The sequence below is a fragment of the Mustela lutreola genome, chromosome 5 (assembly GCF_030435805.1).
Source record: "Mustela lutreola isolate mMusLut2 chromosome 5, mMusLut2.pri, whole genome shotgun sequence".
NCBI classification, from domain to species: Eukaryota; Metazoa; Chordata; class Mammalia; order Carnivora; family Mustelidae; genus Mustela; species Mustela lutreola.
The window spans coordinates 12761614-12783067 of NC_081294.1; the positions used below are offsets into that span (position 1 = coordinate 12761614).

A 21454-nucleotide genomic window follows, 5' to 3' on the forward strand; every position below is an offset into this window, starting at 1 on the left:
CCAGTATCAGCTGTGTCCCTTTTCTCCATTACAGGATTATAAATTGCTCTGAGTATTCTTCATGTAAGATTGAGGATCAAACCCATTTCACATGGACATCAGCCGGGCAACATAGGAGCTATTACCAAGCCAACTTCATCAATGTAAATGACTAATTTAGATAACAGAGGATCTAGTGACTCTCTGTCTTGTGGAATGTTGAAAATAGAGGGGAAATCACTTGAGAAATTACATTTTAGTGAACAAATAGTTTTTCTAGGAAAGTATTACTATTTAGTTCCCTGAAAAAAGCCTTTAAATTTTTTAATTATTAGGATGTCAAATCCTAAAGGAATGCAATTTTAAATATAAAAAAGGCCAACACTTTTCTATAAATAAAACCATATAGACTCAAGATAATTGAGGATAATAATTTTTCCTCTAATCGCTTTGTCTGTCTGTCCATCCCTCCATTCAGCCTCCCATCCTGCCACAAAGAAATTCATTGAGTCCACCTTTAACAGATTTCATTAACAATTTATGTATTCATTTTTGAAAAAAAAAATTTTGTGCAAGGAATGTCTGCAGGGAAATAGTAGTCTTGGTAAATTTAAAAGGTACCTGCCTTGGAGGAGGCTGGTAAGACGACAGAGTATGAGGACCCTTAGCTCACCTTGTCCTACAGATACCACTAGATAACACTCACAACAGTGTAAATAACCCAGAAAATGACCTACAGACTGGCAGAACAAATCTTCAGTTGAAGGTAGAGAAGAGGACACATTGAGGAGGGCGAGATGAGGGCAGAGATGCTATGGGGTGCAAAAGGAATCACAGCCATCTGTTGGGGGGAGGGAGTCACAGGTGCAGAGAAAGGAGAGAAGCAGACTATCATACAGGGAAGACAAATCACCCTAAAATTGGCTTTGAAAGCAAGAGGGGCCGAATTTTGAATTTCATGAGTTCTTACAACCAGCAGGACTTAATGCCTAGAATTTTAAACATCAGCAGGTTTAGTCCTGGGAGAGCCTGGAAGGCTAGAGGAAGCTGAATCCCCATCCTTAAAGAAGAGCATGACAAACAGTCCACAGAGATACAGGGTAGAAGCAGCAGTTTGTATACAGTTTGGGACATAGAGAAAGGAGAGTAGTTTACTCATTTTGGAGCATAAACTGAGGAGCAAGGATCACTGAGGGAGTATTCCAGGAACAAAGGAGCTGCTAGGTGCCACTGCCCTCCTCTGCTCCCCCAGCATAAACACAGAGCCACCTGTGGGAACCAGAGGCACTGACATTCTCTACCTAACTTGTTTATTTCCAGCCCTGCCCAGCAATGCTTCCTTGGATCCCTTTCCATTATTGCTTGCCTCACTAGCAGAGCTGTGGGTCTCCTTTCCCAGAAGACCAGTGCAAACCTTGCGAACACTGTGTCTCTGGACCAGCGTGATTTGCCAAGCCAAAGTCCCACTGGCCACAGGTTTCATTTCCTAGCAGACTTATATGCACCTTTTTAAAACTGTGCTCCCTACCCTGGCCAAGGACCAAATCCTGCCCACAATAGGAAAAGAGAGCCTATGTGGACTATTGGACCCAAGGAAAAAGTTACCAGGATACAACAGCTTAGTGCACACAACACACTTAGGAGACACAACCAAGCACCAGGTTCTGGTCAACAGAGGACAACTGCATGGCAGGGCACTCCAGGACGTCTTCTTCATAAGACCACCACTTTCAACAGCAGGAGATATAGGTGACATCTATAACACACGGAAACAGACATAGAGAGTTGGGCAAAATTAGGAGACAGAGGTGAATGTCCTAAGTAAAAGAACAGGTCGAAGCTACAGCAAGGGACCTAAGTGAAATAGTGATAAGTAATGTGCTTGATAGTGAATTTAAAGTAATGATCATAAAAATACTTGAGAAAAGAGAGGAGGATATCAATGAAATCCTTAACAAAGAGACAAAAAAGAACCAACCAGAGATGAAGAACACAATGATGAAATTTAAAATATACTTGAGGGAATAAGTAGCAGACCAGAAGAAGAGGAATAAATTAGTGACCTAGAAGGCAGAACAATGGAAAGTAATCAAGCTGAGCAGCCGAGAGAAGAAAAGTAAACAGAATGAGAATAGATTTAGGGAACTTAGTGACTCCATCACGCATAATAACATTCACATGATAAGAATCCCAGAAGAAGAGAGAAAAGGGGGCAGAAAATTTATTTGAAGAAATAATAGCTGAAAACTTCTCTAATATGGGGAAGGAAACAGATATGCAGATCCAAGAGACATAGAAATCCCCTAACAAAATCAACTCAAGAAGGTCCATCCCAAGACACATATAATTAAAATGGCAAACAGTAGTGATAGGGAGAGAATTTTAAAAGCAGCAAGCAAAAAGAAAACAGTTACAAACAAGGAAAAACCCATAAGGCTATGAGCGGATTTTTCAGCAGAACTTTGCAGGCCAGAAAGGAGTTGCATGGTATATTCAAAGTGCTAACAGGAAAAAATCTGCAGGCAAGAAAACTCTACCCAGCAAAGCTATCTTTCAGAATAGAAGGAGAGAGAGTTTCTCAGACAAACAAAAGCTAAAGCAGTTCAAGATCATTAAACCAGCCCTACAAGAAAGGCTAAAGGAGACTTTCTGAGTGAAAAGGAGAGGCCATAAGTAAGGGTAAGAAAAGCAAGAAACTCACAAAATCAATAAAAATAAGTGTATCTGTAAAAATCAGCCAAGAGATGCACAGAATAAAAGGATGTAAAATATGACACCATTACACCTAAAATGGGATGGGCAGTAAAGAATGGGTTCAAACTTAAGTGACCATCAACTTAATATAAACTGCTTTATGTAGAAGATGTTATATACAAAACTCATGATAATCACAAATCAAAACCAATAGTAGATATGCAAAAAATAAAAAGAAAGGAATCCAAGTAGATCACCAAAGAAAGCCAGCAAGCCACAAAAAACAGCAAGAGAAGAAAGAATCAGAGAAGAACTACAAAAACAACCACAAACAAGTACTAAATGGCAATACATACTTATCTATTAATAATTACTTTGAATGTAAATGGACTAAACATTCCAAACAAAAGACATAGGGTGTCCAAATGGATTAAAAACAGCAATAATCACCACCGTCTATACGCTCTGCCTACAAGATACTCATTTCACACCTAAAGACACATGCAGACTGCAAGTGAGTGGATGGGGAAATATTTATGATGCAAACATATGTGAAAAGAAGCAATACTTATATCAAACAAAGCAGACTTCAAAACAAGATTGTAAAAGAGACAAAGAAGGACACTGTAATAATAAAGGAGATGATCCAACAAGAAGATAAAACAATTGTAAATACTACTGCATCCAAAAGCTCTCTGGAGAGTCTTATAAGGGCAGGGATCCCATTTGTAAGAGTTCTACTCTCATGACCTAATCACCTCCCAAAGGGCCCTCCTCCTCATACTATCATCTTGAGGGTTAGGATTTCTACATGAACTTGAGAAGGGTACAGGCATTTAGCCCATGGCATTACTCATTGCGCTTTATTATTAATTTAATCATCAGGTGCTATTTTTTCAATCATGACAAATCATACCCTTTCAAAATGTCTGAGTCCCTGAATAACTAGGAAGGATCCTGAGAACCCTAGTGTACCTTCTGGCGAAAGAGACTTCCAGCTTTCCTGGTAGAAATCCGCAGGCTCTCCTGCTCGTCTCCCCACGTGGGTGAGCAGTGGCCTCGAGATCATGAATTAATCCTGAGAATTCTGCTGCTAAGCTCTAGAAAAGGCAGGAAAGAGAGCAATTACTTGCTCCTGAACCCTCTCCAGGACAGAATGTTCCTCACAGATGTGCGAGGCTGCCATCTCCTTCTGAGTGTGAATTCCGTTACCACTCGGGTATGATTATTGGCAAAGAAAAACCGGAATGTGTTACTCACAGCACAGCAGTTCTGGTCAATCTGGATGCGTCCCCATTCTCTCCCTCAGTGCAGGGAGCATGAAAGAGCAAAGAAAAGTGAATCGGTTATACATGGAAGTTTAGGAATCCTCCATTCCCTACCACAAGCATGTTCATCCCCAAGGGGCATAACTCAAGAAGTGCAGGTCTTTGCCGAGCACTGTGAATTGTCTTCTCTCTCAAGATGAAGAACACAGGCAGGCAGGAGAGAGATTTCAGAACGCTCACAGCCAGGAAAATGTCAGAGCTGAAAGCCTAAGAGTGCCCTCCCCTTCTGGCCCTAAATAAGCTGTTTATCTGCCTAAGAAAAATGCTAACTTCGGAGGCAATGCTCAAAGTTCACATCATAATGAAGGTTAGTACCACGGTAGCTCGAATAGCAGTTTGGAAATCCCGTAGTGTTTTCCTTAAAGATTTACTATATTTTTTAGCTGATGACAAGAGAGAGATGGACACGTTTCTTTTCTTATGAATGATTTAAAACGCATCTGTATACCACCTGGGATAGAGAAGTACATGCCAAGCTAGAAATGATTGTTTTTTTAAACATTATAAGTATTTCTTCTCAATTCAAGAAATTCATATGCACCTACTGTTTATCATAAACTGTGTCAGGTGCTGTCAGAACATAAATACGATAAGGCTCTAATCCCTGTCTCAAAGGAGTCTTTAGTGTAACGAAGGCCTATTTGTCATCTGTTACCACGGTAATGCTTTGTAACAAATCACCCCGAGCTCAGTGTTCTAGCTCACATATCGTGGTTCCCCTGGGTGTCAGGGACCTCTGCTGGACTTGGCTGAGCTTGGCTCAAAGCTGCAGGTTTCAGCCAGTTGTGTATTCTCCATGGGCCTCTCACCACCTAATGATCAGAGTACTAGCCAGACACATTCTTCTCACTGGGCACATCAAATGTCCTAATCCTCACTGGCCAAAGCAAGTCACATGGCCAGGCCCAACATCACAAGACAAAACAAATCTACTCTCCCTTGGAGGAACCCCAGAGTCATCAGACAAAGATACGTGGATACAGGGAGTGCTGCAAAATTGAGAGAAATAATACAGTCAAGCACATTAGGGAGAGAGAAATTCACCACTGTGTAATAACAAAGGATGACGATTTCAATAGGGAAGGGACTGATTGTATCTCAAAAACAGTAAGAAAATATTCTTAGAGGACGTGGCATTTGCACTTGGTGTTTGTATTTCAAGAGGCAGACGGTGCGGGGAGGAGGGAAAACTAATTCAGAGATGATCCATGGGCAAAGTCACTGATGTGTAGGACATTTTCCATGTTGGGCTGTAAAGAAGCAAACTGAAAGAAAATATCGTACCAGTCGGAAAACTACAAATAGACACTCAGTGGAGCCCCAGTGTCAGAAGTTCTTGTGTTGTCTGCTATTACTGGAAGTTCTCTGGGAAAAAAAAAAAAAGAGTGTTTGAAAATTCCCAACTGTGAGATGTGGAAAAGCACACAAGGATAGAATTTTTGTTTAAGGATTTAGAGCTGTAATTAGAGCTGGAAATTAGTTAGAAAACATCCAACCCCGCTCACTTATTTCTTTCTTCCCAGATTAAGAAACTTGTGTTTTGGAGATAAATTCTCTCTCTCCCTCTGTGTGTGTGTGTGTGTGTGTGTGTGTGTGTAAAATATAAACATATTTAGAGAGAGAGAGACTAAATGTCATCTTAAATAGATCAATCCATCTATGTATGCAAAGTACACGATCAATGTATTTATATAGAAAATAAATTATTTCATAAGATATTAAGGTGGGGGGTACGTAATGAGCAGACTTCTTAAAGTGGTATTCTAGAGAACTCTTAATCCTTCAAAAACTTAAAAGCCACCTGTATCCTTATTAAGTGGTTGTCTTTCCGGTTTCAAGGACTAGTACAGGAATCATGTCATTCAAATGCAAAGGGCAGAGTTAAGAAAGAGAAAAAATAAATATTGCCACAGATAGTCAAGGCCTGGAAACACCACCTGAATGGCTGAAGTGGGGTGACTCCCCAGACCCCAGGCTGCAGTCAAAGTTTGGGATATGGTTATCAGAAGATGAGGGACTGGACACTAGGGGGCAGGCCAGGGCAAAGACAGCAAACGCTCTCTCTGTCCATCAGCCAGTCTTCCTTTGTTCTGAAACTCATCCCTTCCTTGGTAAATGCAATGGAATCACCTGCCAACCCAAAACGTAATTAAAGGGAAAGAGTTCGTGTTCACAGTATGTGAGATTTCTCCCTGGAATAGAGATAATGAAACCTTGAAGTTGTGCCCTTTAGATGATCACCGCTCAAGGAGATCAGGAGTACCCCAGTTGACCCCTGCAGGTCAACTTCAGCTGATCTGTTTTTATAAAACAAGTTTTCTGGAAACAGCCACCCGTTTGTTTCCGTATTGTCTATGGCAGCTTTTGCACTCTGATGGCAGGGTGGATTAAGGGCAACGGAGACAGGGCCCCTGTGGCCCGCAGTGCCTCGGACATTCCGTATCCGGCCCTCCACAGAGAAGGTTGCCCCGCAGCCCCGCAGACAGGGGACTGTTTCTGGGATGGGTGAAACTTGCATGTGCTTCTGCTTCCGGTGACGGATTCGGCAGCGGGTCTGCCCGGGACCGGTATCAGTAGCCTGAGCGTCCCTGGTTTGCCTCCTTCCCTGGGCTCCGCTAAGGGCTATCCTTTTAACCCTTTGCTCTCTGTCCTTTGCCAGACTCCGACCTGAGCATGCGCACACTGAGCACGCCCAGCCCAGCCCTGATATGTCCCCCGAACCTGCCCGGATTTCAGAATGGAAGGGGCTCGTCCACCTCCTCGTCCTCCATCACCGGGGAGACGGTGGCCATGGTCCACTCCCCGCCCCCGACCCGCCTCACCCACCCGCTCATCCGGCTGGCCTCCAGACCGCAGAAGGAGCAGGCCAGCATCGAGCGCCTCCCGGACCAGTGCATGGTGCAGATCTTCTCCTTCCTGCCCACCAACCAGCTGTGCCGCTGCGCCCGCGTGTGCCGCCGCTGGTACAACCTGGCCTGGGACCCGCGGCTCTGGAGGACTATCCGCCTGACGGGCGAGACCATCAACGTGGACCGCGCCCTCAAGGTGCTGACCCGCAGGCTCTGTCAGGACACACCCAACGTCTGTCTCATGCTGGAAACCGTCACTGTCAGTGGCTGCCGGCGGCTCACGGACCGAGGGCTTTACACCATTGCCCAGTGCTGCCCCGAACTGAGGCGACTGGAGGTCTCGGGCTGTTACAATATCTCCAACGAGGCGGTCTTCGACGTGGTGTCCCTCTGCCCCAACCTGGAGCACCTGGACGTGTCAGGTAAATGGCAGCCGACCTCCCCACCCACGAGGCCTTCCAGGGCACCCTCCCGAAGCAGAGGAGGACATTGCCACCTGGAGAAGGTCCCCTCCCTGGTAGCCATCAGAGATGCAGGGTTGGGCGGTAAGGCGGGGACTCTTCCAGAAAGACTGTCTCTATGTAATCAGGACCCCAGAAGCCAGAGGTATCCTTTTCATCACATAATGCCAACTCCTTAAAGGCGCTAGAGTCATCTTTTCGTCTGGCTGTTAAGATAACGCGACTTTTAAACCCATCCTTCCTCCCCATAGCTGTCTCTGAATTTCAGAGCAACCTGTAGAATAGGAGCCAGACATCTAACCCAAACACGGGCCGTTTAGATGGCACCCTTTATGTCCACTGGTTCACAGAGCCCAAACGCTGTGTCTAAGCGGAGTCTGTGCTTTGGGCCGTGCTCACGATTGCCTGCCATTTGCAGGCACTGGAGAAAAGCCATCATGGCCATGGGTCTCCTTATATTTTGCCCCCACTCTACTCTCTTCACCCTTGGGTTGATTTTGGATTTTTTTTTTTTTTTAAGCAAAATTCTCAGTTACATAGTGGAAGGACAAGGCCCATCAAGTGGAGCCTTTTCATCTTTTTAAAATTGAAGCAAATCCCAGCATGGCTGCTTTGCTTGAAAACCTCTCTCAGGCAGGAAGAATTAAAACCCAGACTCACACTTTGGCGCCAGACGTGGGTCCAGCCGGACTAACAGCCTTTCTTTATCTCATCCACTGCCCAGTCCAAAGACAGACCAACACAGGAGAGGCTGAAATGTGTGAGATGCATCAGGGAGTTAAAGAAACGAACAGCAGGAGCCACAACCTCAGGGATGGTTGGGGAGGGGTCAAGACGTACAAACCGTGGTGCAGGCGAATAAACAGAATTGGGGATTTACAAGCATCTGAGGTACATGATACCCTCCAACAAAATCTGAAGTCAAAGTCTGCTCTCTGGGCCTGCTCTCTCCATCAAAAGCCAACATCTGAAAATATTTCAGATGACAGTCAATTATTTTTCGTAGATTCTTTCCCTTGCTGGAAAGCAACTCTACCCACACGCCCCACACACCCCCCACCGTGCCCCCCATCCCCGCCCCACTTCTGCTGGCTTCAGGACAAAACCATAGTAACCATACGTTCAGTTCATCCTGAGCAGCCGCTGGCATAAGAGGCAGGAAACAAAGAGGTCTTCTTACATTTTTTCCTCCAAGGAATTCTGGAAACAGAAAGCATTGTGATGTGGTGAAGACTGGTTTCAAAACTTTGTGATTTGGGACAGTTCACAGCTTTCTCTGGATGTGTGTCTTCTTCAGTCAAAAAAAAAAAAAAAAAAAGGCAAGGAATCAGCTTCGTTAACATTCTAAGATCCTGTACATTGTAGGCCTATTCTCTAGACACCTTACTTCCTTGTCTTTTCAAAAATCAGGTTAGAGAATAACTTGTTCTTGGAGTCCCCGTCTTTGTTAAGGGAACACCCTGAGCACCCTTGGGACAGGCTCCGCCGGAGACCTTTTGAAATTCAGAAATGTAGAAACTACTTGCAGAATGGAAATTCCTGGGCTTCTAACCCGCATGAATGGACGGGACCAGGCCCCTCCGGCTGACCACTCTGTAAGCCCGATGCCCTTCCTCTCTAGCCCCTTCATCTGCAGAGCCTGATAGATGAGTGGTTTTCTCACACGCCTCTCAGGGACCCGCTGTGATGGGTGTAGACACTACCCAAGGGAATCGCTAACTCACAAGAACACAGGATTCCAGATATGGGAGCGGTGGCGGGGGGAAGGGGTGTTCCAAACAGTGCACTCCAGTTCTGAGGGAATCTGGAAACCTGAGGCTGATACCGAGAGAAGCCAGAGGGTTGCCCCAACATGAAAGCTGTCTTTTCAAGTCCTTGAAACTTACTATAACTAGCTGTAGGCTTTTGTCATTATCACATATTACCTTTTATTAATATTTAGTCCAGGTTCTTCCAAGAAGCATCAACAGTGTGCGTGTGTGCACCCGCGCACAAGCGCAGAGATTTGCCCTCTGCAAGCTGGAAACCTAGGAAAAGCTGGCAGTAGAGTTCAGTCCAAGTCCAAAAGCCTGAGACCAGGGTTGCTGGTGTTGTAAAGTCTCAGTTTGAAGGCAAGGGAAGACCAATGCATCAGTTCAAACAGTCAAGCAGAGAAAGAATTCTCCATTCCTCCCCCTTTTGATCTAGTCAGGCCCCCATCTGATCCACGATGCCCATCCACATTGGGGAGGGCACTTCTGCATTCACTGGGCCCACTGATTCAGATGTTAATCTGACCCAGAAACAGTATTAAAGGCACCCCCAGAAATGTTTTAGCCAAATGTCCTGGCACCTCGCCATTGATTCAAGTTGACATAAAATTAACTATCCTAATTAATAATACCTTGAAACATCAATGAAACACGGTAAAGCCAGCCAGTTTTCAAAGTATCATATATTGCAATTATCGCAAATGAAGTTGCCTCAGAGGGTCCTCTTACAACCGGACAGCTGGAGTCCTCCAATCATGAGAGGAGGTGGTATCGAAGGACACTTATGAAAGCAGAACCAAATCCGGAATTAACTGAAGAAACTCCACAGATAAGTTCAACCCAGATTGCTCCTTTCCTGTTGAGTAGTACCCATATCCTGTTGAGTATTGGGCAGGTCCCGTAATCTGTATCCCCAGTGGACCATTCCTATCTCAGTTCCCACTAAAGGCTTTCAGATACTCTGCTTTCCACCCTTTGACTATTCCTCACAACCCCACTGCCCCCTTGCTTTCTTGGGTCTCATATTTGCCCATGCTATCACCTTACTGCTTCATCTCCATATAGGTAACCAAATGGCTTCTCTCTTTCAAGAATCCTCGTATAGGTACTTCCAAGACTCTTGATTCCTCAGTATCTAAATGTTCACTTCATGCTGACGCAGTATAGTAAGTCTCTCATGCCATTCATCAATTGCGTGCTCTATCCTAGTCATTTCTAACCTCTTCTCCTTGGACTGATCTGATCCAACGGAAGCCTTGGAACAGAAAACTTTCCCTAATCTGGCTATCCAAGTCTCATAATCTCACTGAGTCTGAACTGCCTCATCTTTAAAAAATGAAGGTTTAATGGGATGATTTCTAAGATTCTCTGCATCTCTGTAATGTATGCATTTATGAGCTAACAACAGATGCTACCTACTGAGCCACGGACCAATTTATTTTCTTTTCAATCCAAATGTAACAAATCTGTAAGAATTAAGGTTCAGGCTTAAATTAAAATTATTGATCTAAAATAATACAAGCAGGTCAAAACCGCATCTTTACCAAAACTGAACTTAATCGGTATTTCATTAAATTGGGCACTTGGTTTCAAAAACGAGGCACGTGTTTCCCTGAATTGAATATAATGTCCTTCCTGTAGGGCATCAGATTTTACTAGATATTAATTAAAAAAAAAATAAGAAACCAAAACTAAGAGTTTAGGAACAAAGGCTGTCATCTGATCTTGAAAAACAAGGTGCCTTCACAGGCATCGCAGATAGGAAGCCACTACTGTAGACATATAAATTCAGTATAAGCAGGATCATAGTTGCTCTAAAAACAAGAAATTCCAAACAAAGGACGATTTCAGATCTAAAGGTGAGGGGTACAAAACACCTTCTGCAAAACCACGAGGGCTACTGGATGGAGCAGAGGGGACAACCTCTGACGGATCACAGCTTTGTTCTCCAGCATTAGATTGTATGCTTCTCTCTTTCCTGAAAATCTCTGACTTGGTAGCACTTGGCTTTTGAACCTCATTATTCCCAGGACCTGAATTTCACAGGTGTTTCCTGGGCAGCCTGCCAGGAGGTGGGAGGACCGTCCCCATTAGCACTATTATGTCGCCACTTGGGAACCTTGGATATTGCTTGAGAAGCCAGGGCACGGAGGTGCCTGAGGTGAAGCACCTGGCCTTGGAACTGCAAGAAGGATTTGGGACAAGCACAGAGAAAGTGAAAAATACAGATATAGTTTATGTAGTGGGATGAAACAGATCTATAATATATATATCTATGAAACACCCATTTCAATGTATATTTCAATTCACTTGCTATTACTACACAAAATATGTACAGCATATTTTAACATATAAATATAAATATGTCAATATATAATATAAATATATATGCTACATACATAATTATATATGACATATAATATATATATCATTTATACACACATTTCGTAGGGAAAGAGTGGCTAGAAACAGTGTTTAGAGAGATAGCTAAAGCTATCTTCCAATCATTTGAAAAAGGATAGAGTATTAAAGGGATTCTAGATTTCAACAACACAAATCTTCCTAAGGATGAATTTCCTTATCAGTAAAATGGATTAAAAATCAGGTAAGGAAATGTTTATAAAAGCATTCTATAAACTTCATAATTCAATACAAATAAAAGGCATTGTAATGAAATATAAAACAGACAACTGTGTCATAGTATAAATTTACATAAGCCATGAGCAAAGTGCTGAACACATTTAAATGCTGGAATTTAAATTCTCCTGAGTGGGGCAAAATTAGCCCTAGATCAAGGTTCTCAAATATTTCCTAGAGGCTTATATAGGCTTTATGGGCCAGGAGGTGAAATCATATATATTTTGTAGGTACTTACATAGAGGAAATCCTCCCTTCACCCTACCACGTGACTGGGGTGGGCCTCCCATGTGCTGGGCATGATTTATGCCCAACTGCCATCTTCTGGAGACATTTTTGGTATGAGTGCACTGGTCTCAGGGGAAAGGCCTGGCTATGTGTGGGAAGAGGAGGTAGTGTTATGGACTGAATGTTTGTGTCTCCCCCAAATCCCTATGTTGGAACCCTAGCCATCAGTGTGATGATACTAGGAGGTGGGGCCTTTGGGAAGTCGTCAGGTTTAGGTGAGGTCCCGAGGTTGGAGCACCTATGATGGGATTAGTGCCTCCATAACACAGAGACCAGAGAACTTGCTCACTTTTCCACAATGTGGGAATATCAGTAAGACGGCCACTGTCTGCAAGAGGGTTCTCCCCAGAAACCAGGAAATGAATTGGTTAGCAACCTTGATCTTGAACTTGTCAGCCTCCAAACTGTGAAAAATAAATGTTCGTTGTTTAAAAGTAAATAAAATGAATTACCATATCTGATCTTCCCACAGAAGACTCTATTCACTATAATTCACTAGTTTGTTCATTCAACAGATGCTTCGTGAGCACCAGCTAAGAACCAGGGATGAGGGATACAGCCGTGAATTGCCCAGAGTCCCTTTCTTCAAGAGCTTACCCTCTAGAGTGAGGACAGCAAATACCTAAATGAACAAATAAATATATCATGTCACAAAGTGATAAAGAGGGCTGAAAAGAAATGGGAGTCAAGCAGGGGACACCAGTTCATACAGGGTGATTGGGAAGAACTGTCCAATTAGCTTACATGTGCTCAGAGACCTCAGAAGGTGGGGATGACCCACGGGGCTTCTTGGGGAAGACCCAGGAAGTGCACACACACTGAGGCAGGAGGGCAGTTGAGCTGTCTGGGAACCAGCAAGGAGACTAGTTGGTTCAGAAGAGGGGGGTAAGAGATGAAGTCAAAGAGAACAGGGGTGCAGGTCCTCAGGGCACCCTTAGGCTGTAGGGGGTGACATCCAAAGGCTTTGAGCAAAGTGACATGATTAGAGTTCTGTTTTCCAGAATCTCTCCAGCAGCTCTGAGGCAAGACAAGGAGACTGGGTGAGGGGCTGGAGCAATCATCCAGGTGACACAGTTGTTCCTTGACCAAAAAGAGTTGAATTGAGTCTCCAGGTGGCCAGTGGTTAGATTAACAATCACATGTCTTTCCCCTGGAGTTTTCCGAGTACCTCTGCACCCATTATTTCGTTGCATCATCATGATACCCCTACAGTACCAGCACCCCAGCTACTCATGCTGGTTGCTTGAGACAGAGAAGTTGAGCCTCCTCCCTGAGGCCCTAAGAAGTAGACCTGAGCCAGCTATGACTTCCAAATGCTGTTTCGGCCAAACCAAGGTCATGGACAGACCTTCTCCAGCATCTTACCACTTTGCCCACAGAGCTATTAGACCACTGTCGGGTGAGAAGCAGCCCTTACCAAGCTTCTAGGACCTTCTGGGCCAGGGCAAGATATCTACAAGCACGGTCTCCTTTATTCTTCAGAGCGACCTTGCAGGGAACGTTATCATCCAGGTTTTAAGACAAAGGACTCAGAAGGATTGGTTTGACCCATGTCAGGCAACTAGAGATGGATGTGGAATTGGAGCTTTGGTGTTTGATTCAAAAGCTCAGGGAGCCTTTTTTTTTTTTTTTTTTTTTTTTTTTTTTTTTAAGATTTTATTTATTTGACAGAGATCACAAGTAGGCAGAGAGGGGGAGAGAGAGAGAGGGAAGAGGAAGCAGGCTCCCTGCCCAGCAGAGAGCCCAATGCGGGACTCGATCCCAGGACCCTGAGATCATGACCTGAGCTGAAGGCAGAGGCTTTAACCCACTGAGCCACCCAGGCAGCCCTCAGAAAGCCTCTTAAACCCAGATCACCAAAATAGATAAAGACTCAGATGACTCTGGAGAATCCATTCTTGCTCTCCTTCTCCACAGGGGCAGGGGTAACATCGGGGCCGCGTCTGGGGTTGGGGGGTGTCGTAGGAATCCATATGGCATCCCCAGACACATGCGCGCGCACACACACCCGGTTCTCGAAGGTTCTCTGAGCCTGTGTTCTGTCTCCCTGTGTAGGGTGCTCCAAAGTGACCTGCATCAGCTTGACCCGGGAGGCCTCCATTAAACTGTCCCCCTTGCATGGCAAACAGATTTCCATCCGCTACCTGGACATGACGGACTGCTTCGTGCTGGAGGACGAAGGGCTGCACACGATCGCGGCGCACTGCACGCAGCTGACCCACCTGTACCTGCGCCGCTGCGTGCGCCTCACCGACGAGGGGCTGCGCTACCTGATGATCTACTGCACGTCCATCAAGGAGCTGAGCGTCAGCGACTGCCGCTTCGTCAGCGACTTCGGCCTGCGGGAGATCGCCAAGCTGGAGGCGCGCCTGCGGTACCTCAGCATCGCCCACTGCGGCCGGGTCACCGACGTGGGCATCCGCTACGTGGCCAAGTACTGCAGCAAGCTGCGCTACCTCAACGCGAGGGGCTGCGAGGGCATCACGGACCACGGCGTGGAGTACCTCGCCAAGAACTGCACCAAACTCAAGTCCCTGGACATCGGCAAGTGCCCGCTGGTCTCCGACACGGGCCTCGAGTGCCTGGCCCTGAACTGCTTCAACCTCAAGCGGCTCAGCCTCAAGTCCTGCGAAAGCATCACGGGCCAGGGCCTGCAGATCGTGGCGGCCAACTGCTTCGACCTCCAGATGCTCAACGTGCAGGACTGCGAGGTGTCCGTGGAGGCCCTGCGCTTCGTGAAGCGCCACTGCAAGCGCTGCGTCATCGAGCACACCAACCCCGCCTTCTTCTGAAGGGGCCACGCCCCCTCGCCGCATTGCGCAGGCGCTGCGCATGCGGCACGTCCCCTAAGAGCGGCGTCTCTAAGCACCGCCTCGCACTGGCTCTTCACAGCCGTTGCTTCCTGGAAGTTCATTAAGGATCTGGCTTTTCCTTTTCCTTAGTGCTCGTGGGCATCAGGGGTCACAGAAGGGAAGGGGGAGCTGTGCCGGTAAACTGGTTTTGGGGGTCAGGTCATCTGTAGGCAGTTTCTCTTCTCCCAAAAGAGGTAGCTCAGAAAGCCGACGGCCGTGTGTTCGAGAACGCCTCTTTCTGTCTCCGCTCCTGGGGGCGTCCCGGGCTTGCGCGTGCGCACACCACGTCCCCACTCCCCGCCCCCATCCCCTCCCCGGCCGACAGCAACCACACATCCAGGCTAATGATGCTCTCCAAACCTCCTCCTCTTTTTAAACTGCTTTATTGGCCTAAACCGCACTCATCAATCCCGCGCCCAGGCAAATTCTTGTTAAATCAATGTCCTAGCACCGGGTGCATACAAAGTGCTTCCAACCATTTTCTAGAGAATCACTTGTGGCGAGCAGCACTGTGCGGGAGGAGACCTGATTCTCACCGCCCCCCTCCCCCCGCCCCGCTATGCCACGACATAGCTGTGTGACCTTGGGCAAGTCACTTGACCTTTCTGGGCTTTGGCTTCCCACAGTGAATCAGAGGCCGTCCAGCTCGAGGATCCGCTTCATACCCATTTTAGAATTGAGAGAACAGATTGTCAGTGAGCAGCAGCGCCTTTACCTACAGCGTATGAGGCATCTACCTCTTCCAAGAGTGTTGGTTCTGCGGGTGCTTTCAGGAGATTGGGAAGTGCCAGCATGAATGTCCCATATGTCCTTCAACTCCGATCTGAATGTCACCCCAACCCTGTTTCTTTTGATGGGTGAGTCTCTGGGGCACCTACTCCTGCCTCATTAGGTGGATGGTTCCTGTGACAAGCACTTCCCGGCCACCCGATCCCACACCATCTTAGCAGGCCGTGGACTGTCCGCGCACAGCACAGACCACAGCCCCAGTCAAGGGGATCTTGCTGAGCGTTTTCACATAGGAAGATAGACCCTCACGATTTTTAATTAACAAGGGAGGCCCAAGAGAACACATGTCTTCCATGGGTTTTCGCTCCTGTCTCCGTGCACATGTGGCATGCAGCAGACACATCTGCCCCGCAGCTGGCAGAAGCAGACGTGTTGGTTCTTTGTCATTCCGATCACATTGCCACTTTTCTCATCTATTTATTTCTCTGTGCATCCAGACTCCATCACGTGAAGCCTGTTGGGCTTAAGTTTTAAGTGTTTAATGGCGCAGATCGCCACCTCGAGTGCCTCCTCCTGTGGCTATCTGCACGTTCTCTGTCAAAGAGCACACAGCAGACTCTCAGGTGTTTAAGGACTGTTCACTCACAAATGCCAGGCAAATGGAAGAAGGAGCACATTGATCACACTGAGGCGCTGGCCCACGAACCAGGCCCTTGGAATAGAACATTAAAATCCTTGCCAGCTATGCATTTTAAATGGCCCTGTTTGGATGGGATCCATTTGCGTGAAATTGGGATGCCAGAAGAGAGTCCACTGCTCATTTTCATGAAATTGGGTTGCCTTTTGTTAATAAACACATGATTTTCCCACATTGTTCTCTGGCCACACCTCTCCCTCATCACTGTTCAGTCATCCACTGCTTTCTCAAAGGGTCCACCAGCCAAACCCGAACCTTTGCATCTCCAAGCCAAGTAGATGGAATTGGTTGCAGATCAAGTTCACACACAACTCGACAACTGCACTCCCACTGTAGGCTCCCTGCGTTTCTTTGCCTTGTGTCGGGAAGGAGGAGATAGAGTGAGGTGGCATATGCCCAGGAGGTTTCTTTCCTGCATCCTATGGCACAGATCTCCTCTCCAGTCAACATCATCAACAACTTAGTGTGCAATCACAACTATGTGCCATGGGGGGAGGTGAACTACTTGGCTGGGGAGAGTGTCTCGTGATGGTCACAGTGTTTAGAACCATGAAAGAGGTTGAAGGTAGCATTCTCATGCTCTGTGGCTTGTGACCATGTCTAACATTTAAGGAGTTCAGAGTCACGAGGAGTTGAGAGTCACAAGAATTGGCACTGGGGTCTTCCAAGTGGCAAATTTTCATACTCTGGGAATGAGAAGAGAGATCCAAAATGGTGCCCCGAACCAGAGAAGGGGTGTCCCATTACAAATACCTTTATTTCCACCACCTGACAACATTGCCTAAACTGTCTTCCGCACATGAGACAAAGCTGATTTCCATACTCATTGCCCAGCCCACGCTGTCTCTCATAGTCTCTCCCTTTGCCCCAGCCCTCTCTTCAGCCATCTGTCCCACCCCACCCACCCCACCCACCTTGGGATATGAATCTATGGTGAAGGTCACTGGGGAAACAGCTCAGCAGATTTTTAGAGACCAAGCAAAATGTCTCACTAGGAAATTTATCCATTTTAAAACATTGCTTCCTTCCTGCCTCTGCAAAATTGAATGCTCTTTGTTTTTTTGTTTGTTTGTTGTTGTTTTTTTTTTATTTCTAATGTTCAATCACTGCGTGCTGTATGACTCTAGAAAGCCTTAATTTACTACCACCAAGAAATAAAGCAATATGTTGGTAATCGGGTCAAGTCTCATTTAATACACTGGAGGAGCCTTGTATTCAGTTGGGGACACCCAAGAGTGAGCAAGAAACAGCTTCTGCTAAAGTAGAGAGCAAGTCGGGTCACTGCAGCTCTTGTGCCTTTCAAGTTGCATACACAATTTTGTTGTTTCTCTTGGCTCTGTGGCTTTGGCTGGAAATTAGCAGGCAAGTGAAAAATCATTACCTTCACAGTTTAGATCAGGTCTTCAATTCCTTAACCCAAAACTCTTAGAGTCACATGTGTTGGGAATTCATAGGTTTTTTTGTTTTGTTTTGTTTTGTTTTTTAATTTGAGGAAGTGAGCTGGATTTGGTTTATAATGTCCCTGGCAGATTCTAGGGCAGCACCCTTGGTCAAACACATTAGATTTCGGCAGCAATAGTTACTAATAGTCATACTATGTAAGAATATTACAGACTATAAATAGCCTTGCATCCATTCAGGTCAGGTTTTGTCACCAAATTAATTTGTGCCAAACATAATGAAAAAAAGCTTCTATTTCTTCAGAGTTCCCCAGATTTCATAATTATGAATAAGTAACCATGGACCTGAATACTTCCCCCAGCACAGGTCCAAACACTGGAGTAGTCGTTGAAATTATGCTATTGGATTTATCAATTTTTTAAAAGGTCTTAGAACATTAAAACCTAGAAGTACAATATGGCAACTTGATCTGAAAGAAAAAATCATCATTCCATTGGAGAAAAAGAAGTGCCAAAGTTCTACTCACCCCAACCTTTAGATCTGAGAAATCAATATGGCAGAAGGCAAGCACGGAGAGCTGAATGGCGCATTTCGCTTTAGCCAGTAAAAAGGTTTTAAGACATATTGATTTTAAATGTATTTGTCCTCAACCTTCTTCACATCCTATGTCAATTGCTTAATGACTGTCACATTAACCAATAGTCAGTGAATGGCCTGGGAACATTCACTGGAGGTAGCCCCATGCAATTTTCGTCAAGATCCCGGAATAAGCTATCAGGAAATAAAATGCATTTGTCCTTGAGGTTCATGACTTCTTAAATTGACATTTGTTCAGAATTAGAGAAGTCTTCAAAAAATTTTGCTACACAAGAGCATGCAACATGAAACTAAACAGATTGGGCCTTTTTAGGAGGAAAAGTAATACAATAAAATTGTTTCCCACGTCTCGGTTTTCACAGAGCAGTCACCAAAAGTAGAGCATTTGTTCAATAGCTGGCAATCATGACTAGTTAAGAAAGATGTTAATCTGAAGAAATGCTGAATCGACAGCAGGGGAGGGAGAGATTACATTCAGAGACTTGGTCAACACTGCAGTGAAAATGTTCACACAGACGATCTGTCAGATGAAGTTGGTTTCCCCTTCGCATGCTGTTGGTCAATCGGTTTCTTTTTCATCCATTCACCAGCAGTGGTCCTTATTTGTGGCAGGAAGGGGAGGTGCAGGGAGAAGGGGGGGCCCTGTCCTCACCGGTCTGCAGCAGAGGCTGATGCTGTCACCAAGACTCCCCCAAACACAGCTTCAGTTGCCCAAAGACCATCTCAGGTGGTTTCATGAAGATGACCTCCGGCTGGGCAGAGCTGTTCACCTGGGCAAAGAAATACTCTCACAGCACTCAGACTGGGGACACCCCATACAGGAATGTGCTTAGGAGGTAACTATTCCTCCCTTTTTCTCTGAGTGCACCATCATCTCTTAAGGTAACAGATCCATTTTTGTAGATCCTTTTCCCCGCCTCTTCAAGCCACGAGATCCTCTAAAACCACATAGAATGGAAGAACATCTCCATTTGGGAGCTGGAGGCAGCCCAACCCCAGCCTGTCACCGGCATCACTGTGGCATCTCCAGCAGAGTCGTCTGCTGGAAATATTTGCAACAAGGAGGCTGGTCTCCTGGACTACCCAGGAAGCTACATGTAAGCTCTAAACTGTAGCTCAGTTGTTAGCAACCAGCATCGTCTAGGTATCCAGGGTGGCGTTGAAGATCATTAAAACAAAACAACAACAACAACAACAATTTCGTGACTTACATATTTCCAAATCTAGTCATTTCTATATTGTGGAATATAGAATCCAGTCACTGAGCTACTGAGTTTTACACTGATGAGATCAGTATGTCTGAACTCTATCCCAGCCCATGAAGATCAACATATGAGAGAGACTGGAAATTGCAGTCATTCTTCATGAACAAGGATGCCCAGGGAGTGCCAATCACTTTCTTCTGAAGGAGCAGACAGTCCTCAGCAACTTTCAACCCCTTTCACAAAGGTTTACTGAGCAGGTACTGTAATAGGATCTGGGGGATAAAAGAAAATATCATTACCCTAAGTGGAATGTCAGATCAAGTAACTATAATATCATGGAATGAGTTATAGGATGGGGAGGGAGTTAGAAAAAGCAGAGAAGCAACATCCTTTCATTTATTCATCCAACAAATATAACTAATATTATACAGTTAGGTAACATGTACCAGACACTGTGGGGACACTGAGAGTCTTTCCCTGAGAGAGTTTGCCCAAGAAGTAATTTTTATCATCATACGGAAAGAGGAATAAAACTTAGGGACTCCTGTCAGAGGAGAAGACCCTTGAGCTGGATTTTAGAACTCAGACAGAGGGAGCATCACAAGCCATGGTGTGCTTGAACATACCAACAGCACACATGGAGCCCACACAGGAAGACAGTATTGGATAGAGAGTTAACAAAGTCATTTCTCTTTACTGTAGGTTAACATTATCATAACATTACACTAACTATGGGTTAAATTAGTCATTGCCTTGTGGTCATCATATGGAAATAGCAAGTTCTGTGCTTTTCTAATGTCATCCTACATATTAGTTCCTGTGTACATTTACATAGTCTTTCACACACACATGCACACATACAATGCAATGTCAAGAGTGGGAACATTCTGCAAAACAACACTGAGATGTAATTTCTTGGATAAACTCTGAGCAGCCACAGAGCAGCTTGACTGACCCCCCAAACAGTATTCATGATAGGCCTGCGAGCCTGCAGTCATGATTTCTGCAGAATCTAGCACAGAAAGACCGGACAGGAGTGCCCTTGCTCTGATATCCTTGGATGCTTCAGCCAACATGGCTGTTCTTCAGAACAAGTCTAATTGTTTCATGGTTATGATGGGAATGGCCGGAATAATTGAGGCTTCTCAATTTACCATGTCCCTTTGGCAAACCAGCCTGTGCTGGTAATGTCAGAAACACTGGCGGCCCAAGTAAGATTTATTAAGTAGCCGTTAAAATTGCCAAGAAATGGGTTTTTACTTGTAGATTCACTGAGGATGGGTTCTTCAAAACCTCAAATATTACCAGCCTTGGGAATGTGAATTTATCTGCCACAGTCACATAAACTAAGTAATGAAAGCCATTAGAAAGTGTGAGGGTGGCAGAAGTCTTTTAATTTCTGTTCTGCTGCAGTGAGACAGCAATCCTCGTGGTTTTTCCAAGCCCCAAATGTCTTCCAAAGTCTGGGAAGGCTTCTGAAGTGAAGCCCATTTCCAGACAGGCATGTGGAAGATCCAGGGAGAGGATTTCTAACTACACAGAGCAACCCATCACTGGCATTTCCTTGGTCTCTGATCTTCTACCACTACTAACGAACACAGCCACGCCCTGGAAATAAACATTTTTAAAGAAATTCCAGGTTTCACATCATGAATGTATTCTTTATGGGTATTTACACTTAGAATTTAAATAAACTTGTCATGGTCTTTTTCATTAATCAGAAAGTAGATAAAAGGACAAACAATCAAAACTGATAAACAGCCATCTTTGTTTTATCTTGAAGCCCTTCCTTTGGAAATGGACACCAAAGTAGAAAGAATCACCTGCGTCTAATTTTACACTTTTCATGCTTACAAGATAACTACACAAATGCTTTGGATTTCAGCTGTATAACTCTTCATTTTGCATTTCCACCACCCCTCCCCACCCCCAGAATCATGGAGAGTTGTGGCAAAAGCTGGGATTTCATGCTCCCTGGCCACTTGG

The 21454-nt window shown here is 45.2% G+C and overlaps 1 protein-coding gene across 1 annotated transcript in view; it reads left to right on the top strand.

Annotated features, from left to right (window-relative positions):
- FBXL7 (F-box and leucine rich repeat protein 7) overlaps nucleotides 1-17439 on the top strand; it is a 369750-nt gene extending 352311 nt beyond the window's left edge. Inside the window, exons 3-4 of the mRNA XM_059173681.1 lie at nucleotides 6661-7272; nucleotides 14043-17439. Of these exons, the coding sequence (XP_059029664.1) occupies nucleotides 6661-7272; nucleotides 14043-14779 (1349 nt within the window). The 3' untranslated portion in view covers nucleotides 14780-17439. The remainder of the gene's footprint in view (nucleotides 1-6660; nucleotides 7273-14042) is intronic.
- The last annotated feature ends 4015 nt before the right edge of the window (nucleotides 17440-21454 follow it).